General features: G+C 35.0%; 1 protein-coding gene across 1 annotated transcript in view; it reads right to left on the minus strand.

Moving 5' to 3' along the window:
* The window catches only part of CSMD1 (CUB and Sushi multiple domains 1), a 2,584,888-nt gene that overhangs the window by 470,971 nt on the left and 2,104,009 nt on the right, over positions 1-9,908 (minus strand). Inside the window, exons 33-35 of the mRNA XM_006895025.1 lie at positions 7,024-7,227; positions 5,964-6,088; positions 5,472-5,568 (exon numbers count right to left, since the gene is read on the minus strand). Of these exons, the coding sequence (XP_006895087.1) occupies positions 5,472-5,568; positions 5,964-6,088; positions 7,024-7,227 (426 nt within the window). The remainder of the gene's footprint in view (positions 1-5,471; positions 5,569-5,963; positions 6,089-7,023; positions 7,228-9,908) is intronic.

Below are 9,908 nucleotides of genomic sequence, written 5' to 3' on the forward strand. Positions count from 1 at the left end.
ATATTTTAGGACATTTATAGGGCTCTGACAGCCTAGTGCTAAGAATCTGCACTGCAATCCTGAAAGCATGAAGTTCAAATTTATGAGCTGCTCCATGAATGAAGATGGGCAATCTCCTCCTGTGTGATAACGATCTCTGAAAACTTGCTGGAGCATCAGCTATAATTTAAATCCAACTTGATGGTACACAACAATATGTGCTAAAATGATAGTGGCAGGGCTAATGGTTTGTCCACTATTCATGTTCTTTTTCTCACATGTGAAGTAAAAATAGAATACAGATGCTTAAGAAGAAATATATTCCGTTAATCAAACAAAGATAAAAATAAAAAACAGAGTGATAGAGGAGCCTGGCCACTGTGGGGTCACTCACAGACAAAAGAGGACAACAGAATTTAACAAAGGAGGCTGCAATCATATGAGAGACTCACTCCCAGAGCCAGCATTTCAATGTGCTGGAAAGGGTGGCATGGCAACTCTCCTAGATAAAAATTCCTCTAATTGGAAACTGTAACCACTGCAGAACCACTTCACAGAACAAAGAGACAATTCAATTTAAGAAAAGGGTCTGCAATCAGGTGAGAGACTCATTCTTTGACTCAGCACATTGAAGTGATCAAGAATAAGCTGTCTATGTACTGCTAGAAAGAAATTACTCAAGTTGGTGAACCTTATCTCATCTCTTCACAGAGTAAAGAGCAAAACAGACTTTAAGAGAGGGGGCTAAGATCAAGTGAGAGATTCACTTCCACAGCAACCATATTGAGGTACTGGAGATTGAGAGGCCTGCAACTCCCCTGGAGAGAATCTGCTCAAGTTGGGAAAACTGGCCATGATGGGACTAGTCTTCAGAACAAAGAAGAACATATACTGTAGGAGAGAGGCCTAAAATAAGACAGTTTCATGCAGGACTGCACTGCTGACCAGGAGGACCTGAAGGATTTTATAAAAGGCAAACTCTCCCACTCTACAAGGTCAGAAAGGACTTCCAAGAGAGCAAGTTGTACACCCTCATAATTGGAATATTTAAAGCCTGCAACTAATTAAAAACATCATAAAAAAGAAACAATCAACAAGATATAATTGAAACAGTGGCTAAGAAGCTTCACATAATATCAAGAAAGCAGGAGGCCATGCAAAACATTGTAGATAAAAAAACAAAATAAGCCTTATCAAAGAAAAGCAGAGTATACTGTAGACCCAATAAATAACGAGAGATAGAGTGCCAGAAGAAGTAGATTAATATGGAGTTATATGAACAGCTGTGGAAGATGGTGCAAATAATGGAACAATGAATGTAAATCATTAATAAAGTGGATACTTCAGACATGAGGAGACAGACAATATATTGACATAGAGAAACATGAACAACTATAGAAGAAAATGCAATGATGAAAGAAAGAACTGAAATTATAGAAAAGAGGTACAGGAACTTAAAAAAAAATTTCACAAGACAGAGAGGGTATAGCCAAAATAGTACTAGAAATAACATAAATGCATGAAAATGAAATCCACAATATCAAGACCAAAAATGGCAGAAGTTTCCAACACTCTATAGGGGCAATAAAGCAGAATAGAAGAGATGTAACAGATAATCAGTGAGCTAATGACACAAACCTTAAAGGGAATACAATAGAAGAAAAATAAGAGACTGAATAAAAATTAAGAAAATTAGACTCATGTGAGATAACATTAAAAGAAAACAGTGTAATTGGAACTTCTGAATACAAGTGAGGCAAGCAAAACACTAAAAACACTGAAGAGTTACTAGAAGAAAATTCCCCAGGTATTATGAAGATCAGGCAAATATATACTCAAGAAACTCAGCAAACTCCAAAAAGACTAGATCCCAAAAGAAAAACATCAAGACACACCTCAGTTAAATTCTACAGCATAAAAGATATAGACAGAATAAAAGCAGCCTGAGAAAAATAGAATCACCTACAAAGGAAAAACCAATTAGATTACATTCTGATTTCTCAGCAGAAACCATGTGAGCAAGAAGACAGTGGGATGCAATATATTGAATGTTGAAAGAAAAATATTTGCCAACATAGGCTCCCATACCCAGCAAAACCATCAGATATGGAGGAGAAATTAGATCATTTGAAGAAAAGGAAGAACTCAGGAATTGTTTTTTTTTTTAAAATAAGGCCAACTTTACAAGAAATTCTAAGAGAAGTCCTTTATAGAGACACCAAAGGAAAATGGATGGGCCGCAGTAATCAGAAACAACAGAAAAACAAAAACTACAGCAAAATGACAAAGATAAAACATTGACTATCAGTATTCACACTTCATGCAGCTAGAAAAAATGTACCAATAAACGGGAAAAAAGGAAGCAGTATGGTAAAAAAAAGGCTCATCAATATGTTGCCTACAAGAGACACATCTAAGAAATGAGAAAAAGTATAGACTAAAAATCAAAGAGTGGAAATAATATACCAAGCTAATGGCACCCATAAAAAAGCTGGAGTGGTAATATTAATCTCTGCTAAAATAGACTTGAGGATGAAAAGCACCATAAAACAAGAAAACATAACCTTGGTTAATATCTACATACCAAATGAATGACTTGTTAAATACGTAAAACATTGGTTGTTGTTTTTGTTATATGCTGTCAAGTCACTTCTGACTCATGGTGACACCATGTACTATACCCTGATACCTCTGGCCTCATTACCCAGTCACTGAATCCACCCATCTCATCGATGATCTTCCTCTCTTTCTCTGTCCATCCACCCTTCCAAGCATGATGTCCCTCTCCAAGGACTGGTTCTTCCTTGAAATATGCCCAAAGTATGTCAGATGAAATGCCTCCAAGGAGCATCCTGATTTCACCCTCACCAGGACAAACTTGTTTGTTGTCCTAGCAGTCGATAGTATATTTAACACTCTTCCCCAGCACCACAAAGGTATCAATTCCCTTCATATCATCCCTAGTCATTGTCCAACTCTCTGACACATGAGAAGCAATTAAAAGGCTTGAAAAAAGACTAGACAGCACCACATAGTGGTAGGAGACTTTAACATTATCACTCTCACCAAAAGATAGGGAAACTCAAAAGAAACATAACAAAGTTGTGAAGATCTAAACTATACAGTCAATCTTGTGTATATATTCAATGTATAGCACTCAATTAATAGTCAATTTACTTTCTTCTTAAGTACACATGGTACCTGCTTTAGAATTGAAGGACACTTTGTGTCCTTATTTTAGGACAGAAAGTAAGCTTCAACACATTTAAAAAATACTTAAATAATACACAGTATCTTTTCAGATTATTGTTTTTACTTTGTTAAGTGCCTTCAAGTTGTAGGCGACTGTTAGCGACCCTATAAACGAAAGTCCTCAACCCTTGTGTTCGTGATTTTCACCCTTTCTTCAGGTTCATGGGGTTTCCGGAGGCAAGCTATTTATGGAAGTGGATGCCACTCCTGCTTCCAAGCTTGTTTCAACTGGAGAGCACCACCGAACACTGTCCACCATGGGTAACCATCTTCTAGGTCATATAGCTTTTCAGATTAAAGTGTCATAAAACTAGAAATCAAGGACAGGAAGTAAAGCTTTAAAAAAAAACCAAAAACAAACACAATCCATCCATGTGAAAGCTATTTAAATAACACCATGCTAAAACACGATTGGGCTATAGAAGAATTAAAAAATGAAATAAAAAAAAAAGTCCTTGAAACAAATTATAATGAAAATATAGCATATGATATCCTCTGGGATACAGTTAATGTAGTCCTCAAGGAATAGTTCATAGAAATAGGTAAACATAAAAAAAAGAAGAAAGAAGCAAAATTAAAGTCCTAACTCAACACCACCATCAAAGAGAAAAATAAAAATAACTACAGACTCTAGTAGAAAAGAAATTATAAGGACAAGAGCTGAAAGCAATGATATATTATTGATGTTCTTGGGTGCCATCAAGTTGAAAACAACTAAAAGCAACCATATGAATAACATAACTGAACCCTGTCCTATTGTGTACCATCATCACATTTTCTGACACATTTGAGCCTGTTTTGGTTCCTCTCCTTTGCTGACTCTCAACCTTTCTAAGAATCATGTCCGTCTGCAAGGAATAGTCCCTTCTTGCAACATGCCTAAAGTATGTGAGGTCAAGCCTCATTATGCTTGTCTCCAAAGAGTATCCTGGCCATCCCTCTCCAAGGATTAATGAGATGTAAGACAGCAAAACAATTGTAACCATCAAAAAGACCTGGAATTGGTTCTTTAAAAATGTCAATACAATTAACAAATTATCGACAAATTTAAAGAAAGAGAAAATACCAATAACTCAAAAACGCAATTGTGGAGGTCACATTACAACAGAACCAAATTAATTCAATACTATCAGAATATTATGAAAAGCTTTACTCCAGTAAATTTGAAAATCTAAAAGAAGTGGACAATTTGTTGGAAGTCACAGTGCATCCAGATTGACAGAGTTGGATGTAGAAAATACCCATCATAAAAAAAGAAATTGAGCAAGTCATAAAAATACTCCCCTACTAAAGAAGTCCTGGCACAGATCACGTCAGGCTGAAGTGATGTATCAAGCATTCAGAGAAGATCTATCACCAGATCATTTTAAATTATTTTTAAAAACAGAAAAAAAAGAAGAAACACTCTCAGAGTCATCATATGAAGCAAGCATAACTCTAATGTCAACACTAGGCACAGACATTTGCAAAAAAGCAAACTATAAATCAATACTCTCTCGTAAATACAGATGCAAAAATCCTTCCTTTTCAAAGTACACTGAAGTAGGATTACATCCTGAATACAAGAAAAGGTATTAGGAATCTGTATAAAGCTTACAGGCAATGGTAATGAAGTAAATTACATGACTGCCTGGACATTTGGAAAGAATTGTTATTCCATTGTTGTTATGTTTCACTGAGTTGCCAGAGACTCATTATTATTTTGCAAAAATTAAATTGCAGTTGAATACATTTTATTTACTGTTTTCTTCTAAGTAGGGTCATTTCCAAAGAAAAGGTTAAGGGTAGAAGAAACTCATGTAGTTCTGAGTCATGTAGTTTAATTTTTCTAAATTGCTTACCTTTAGATCATCTTCTTTTAGGAAATGAGAATTACCTCATTTTCACACCATTCCAACCTCACTTGTTTTCTAGTTCTCCCTATCCTGCCATCAGTTAAAATCCATAGTATAAAAGCTGTCTACACCTTCAGTTCACTAAATCCATAGTATAAAAAGTCTCTGCCTACACCTTCATTTCACTTTTCAGTTACCAGGGTACAAAGCTTTCTTTTTCCTACCTGTACACTGGTAGTATTACTGTGAGCTTCTGGAACTCATGAAACCATTAAAAAAAATATTCGAAGAAAATGTTTATTTTGAATTTTAATTTTGTTGTTGTTTTTCTGGGTTTGGAGTTTCTTTGTTGTTTGTTTTTTAGATCCTTTTTCATATTCAAAAATAAGTAATTGGCCTTCTTACCTGAAAAACTTCCTAGTCTCGGTGCAGTCATATCACCACCGTCATAAATCTCAAGAGAATCCCAGTTCTGTTCTGTAGCAAAGCTGATCACTTGAATCTATCAAAGAAGAATATGGCATTAATGTTTACTTTCAACTTAAAGAAATGTGCTTAATTATATGAGAATTTTAAGAAATACAAACACATATATGCATATATATTATATATATCCATTTGTTTGTGTGTATAGTCAATGCAAATACTATTAGAAAACTATTAGAAGGCATAATAAATATCCATGAATGGTATTTGACAGTTTTTATTATAAAAATAAAAAAACAGAATTTTAATTTTAAATTAAGGAATATGATTAGAAACTACAGAGATATTAAGAAAAATACAGCACAGTTGTTTATAATTTATTATAATAAAGAAAAAAGTACAAGGAAGAAGATTGAAACGGGGACATCACCTAAGCTCTGGTGTTTGTGACTTTGAATATTAAGAACTTACCTGAATTCCAGATCCTTCTGTGACTATGATTTTCCATATACAGTTTAAGTTGTTACCATATGGTTCAGGGTAACCAGGGGATAGGATTGTACCTCTTCGCTGAGTGAAATTGCCACTGCAGGGAACTAAAGGCCAAAAATAATTACATTTAATAAAAGTGGAATGCATTGAAGCAAACATTGATTTTGTGTTTCACTTTATTTGGGTGTGCTATCTAAAGTTTAGAGAACTTTATGCATACTATGCTATTTTAATTAACACTTTTCAGCCAAGTTAAAATGTGATTTGCTTCTTCCTGTTTTAATAGTAATACTATTGATTATGCCCTAGTTTCATTCTCTTAAACTATAAGTCCTGAGAATTTATATATTTATATATATATTATTTTTTTTCTCAAGTTCTTTATCATGGACAATAAATAATAAAGACCTCTTTAAAACTAATTCTGCTTAGAATAATATATCTACTGCTATTTAAGTTCTTTGGCAGAACATTTTCTTCTACATTCATATAAGGAACTCCAAATGTTATTAATGGATTTATAAGAAAGTCCAAAGAGGATAGAAATTTAAAATGTATAAATGAATTCAAGTATAATCATGATTGCAAGAGAGGTTCTTACACAAAATGAAACAAATAAATTATAACTAATAATGCCATTGTTATTCCATCTGCATTAACCTATTACTTTGTGAACATTCATCAGCATAAATTTATTAAAGGGACATTACACAAGTAATATAGCAAATCAACATATTAATGATTTTCCTCAAAATGAAATTATGTTGTATATTCATGGCTTTAGAGCTGATGGCAAACTTAATAAATAGTGAAAACATGCTTTATACTTGTTAATACGATGAGCTATGAAACAATATATGCTAAGATTTAACTACCATTCAATTATTTTTGACAAAATAAATTATTCTTTAAATAGGTCATGAGCATGATCAGTTGGTATAGATAGAATAGATGCATAGAAAAGAGGTCTATACCACAATTCCGAAATTCAGAACTAAATCTTCATGCATGTTATCATGCCTGACACATTCATGCTTACCTACACAGCTTGGTATGGTGTCATTCCACTGAGCTAAAGCATTTGGCACAGACTGACAGCGGATAGCCGTGGAACCTTGAAGTAGATATCCTGGATTACATTCAAACCGAACAATCGAACCTGCTGAAAATTCAGAACCAATTCTCCTTCCATATCTGGGCTCAGGGACAGAACTGCACTGAGTGTCACTGGTCCGAGGAACAGCTAAAAGTGAAACACAAGAATGAAACTTTATTTACCTTCAAGAAGCCAAACTTTTCCTTTGAAAGTAGATTTAATGAATCTAGGGAGAATTTATGTTGCTACAGAAATGAAGAATCAGTTATGTAAAGGATGCTTTTATAAACACATTTACACTTATATTCTACCTTCATGTCAACCTTGGTGAACACCTGAAAAATCTCATTTTCAGATGAGAAAAATGGTGTGGACTTGGGATTAGTGCTTTGTGAGAAATAATTGATACTCAGTTAAAATTAGTTGAGCGGACATATCATCTTGCTTGTGACAATGAGATGACAAAGAATTTGTCCTTATCTTCCAGGACTTTAGAATGCAATAAGAAAAGCTGGTATATAAATGATGTATAAATAATTGCACAATTTTAATTAATATAATAATAAATGTATTATGGGACGGAATACACAGAGTCACTGTATCAGAAGGAATTGGCTGACAGAGAAGAATTTTATGAAATGACATATGAGCAAGAGCTATGGTGATGAAAGAGGAAGTTCAAATTGCTTTGAAGGAATTGGCAAAAAACAAGGCTCCAGGAGTTGATGGCATACCAATTGACATATTTCAACTGACAGACACTGGCCTGGATGTGCTAACTAAGTTGTGCCAAGAAATCTGGAGAACAGCCAGCTGGGAGATGGATAGTTCCAATGACAAACAGTTCCTGGCATACAAGAAATGTGGGAACGACCCTGGGCTGTTGGCACAGGATAGAAGAGCGTATAGAGCTCTTGTACATAGGGTCGCTATGAGTCGCAAGCAACTCAATGGCACCTAACAACAACAACAACATGGCAAGAAAAGGAATTACCTTTTTTTTCTGGATGAGAATAGTTTGTAGAGGAAAAGTGAAGAGGTGTAGTTTGGATCTAAACAGAGCTAGTAATAGAAGCCACATTTTATGAGAGGTGGTAATGATAAATGGAGTTATGAGGCCTGAGACAATCTTTTCAACACTTAGTGAGAAGATGTGAAGTATAAAAAAAAAGTATAATAGTATAATTGTGTGCGTTGAGTGTTTAGGAAAGGCAGAAAAGTTTAATGTTTAGTAAAATATTCTAGCTGGTGAAGATCACATTTTCCTGAAGGAGGAAGGAAGGAAGGAAGGAACGAAGGATGGAAGGAAGGAAGGAAGAAAGGAAGGAAGGAAAAATCTGACATCTCTCAGCTGGTAGTTGCTTGACACTAAGCGCTAAATTATACAGTTGTACTACTGAAAACCAACAATCATAATGAACATGAGGGTGCTCCCTTAATATATTCCCAATGGTTATAATCTCATTTGAGAATGAGTTTTCTTTGTTGTGTTTATGAAGTACTGCTAGTGCATAGCAATCTCCTTCTTTTATATAAAGGCAATTCAACAAGTAAGGGAGCTGTCAGAGATGGGACAAGATAGAAATTGCACCGCATGAAGGTCCCCAGGGAACCAATGAGCAAGGACCCTCCCCTAGAGCCCAGAGAGAAGGTAAACATTTCCCTAAAGCCAGCATCTTGAATTCAGTATCTAGACTGTGAGAAAAATAGTCTTTGCTAAAGCATTCAATTCAGCTATAGTACACTAGATAAACACACTAGATAAACTAAAAACAACATTTGTTTCATTGTCATGTATTATCAAGTCACCTGGGACCCATAGTCACCCTATGTACAACAGCTCTGAAGCCTGCTCTGTCCTGAACCAGTCTCACTGACTCCAACACACCTACCCCCATTGCCCTAGTTACTGCACCAATCCCTCTCCCCCAAGGTCTTTCTCTCCTATGCTGTCCATCCAAAAATAGGGTCACCCAGAGACCACTCTATCAGTTCTTGTCTGATGACAATGGCAAGAGCTTTATGTTAATTCCACTAAAAGACAGAAATCATCCCCTTACAGTTTCCATGCAGCAGTGTCTCAGTATCCCTATTGCTAATTATAGGTTATCTCTGCTTCCATCTCCTAGACAAAAGTTAAGATGTCTTAACTCTAAGATGGTAATATAATACCCCTTTCTACTTCAGTACACAGCAAAACTACATTGAACTGAATTCTTTCTCAAATCTTCTAACATGAACATCCACCCTACAAGCCCCTTCTGACCGACCCTCTCTTAACTGCACATATCAAGGTTTTCTTTATTGTAACAAGTAATAAACCAGTTCGGTATGATTTGGAGTCTTGGCCTTTGATATTGAGCATCAACAATTGTTTCTAAATGCAAGGCAAAGAGTAAAGAAGATATGTATTTAAAGAGTTTATGCAAATTCACTGACTAGATAAGATGTTATTGTTCAGCACAAGGGGTTATAAACTAAAGTTCAAAAACTACTTCAAATGAAAGATAGATGAATCAAAGCAAGCTTATATTTTGCTCATTTAAGTCTGCACATTTTGCTTTTCTTCTTAGTCAAAACTTAGTTTGTGTTATTAATAATTCTGCCTTCTATTCCCTTTAAGAACACAAACTAGACAAGGATGCCCATTATCTCCTCTCTTTTTCAATATTGTATTGGAAGTCTTAGGAATAGCAATAAGACAAGATAAAGACATTAGAGGTATACAAATTGGCAAAGAGGAAGTAAAACTATCCCTTTATGCAGATGACATGATAGTATACTTAGAAAACCCTAAAGACTCAGCAAGAAAACTATTGGACATAGTT

Source organism: Elephantulus edwardii, unplaced genomic scaffold (genome assembly GCF_000299155.1).
Source record: "Elephantulus edwardii isolate Elephantulus edwardi_28Jun2011 unplaced genomic scaffold, EleEdw1.0 scaffold00154, whole genome shotgun sequence".
Lineage (NCBI taxonomy): Eukaryota > Metazoa > Chordata > Mammalia > Macroscelidea > Macroscelididae > Elephantulus > Elephantulus edwardii.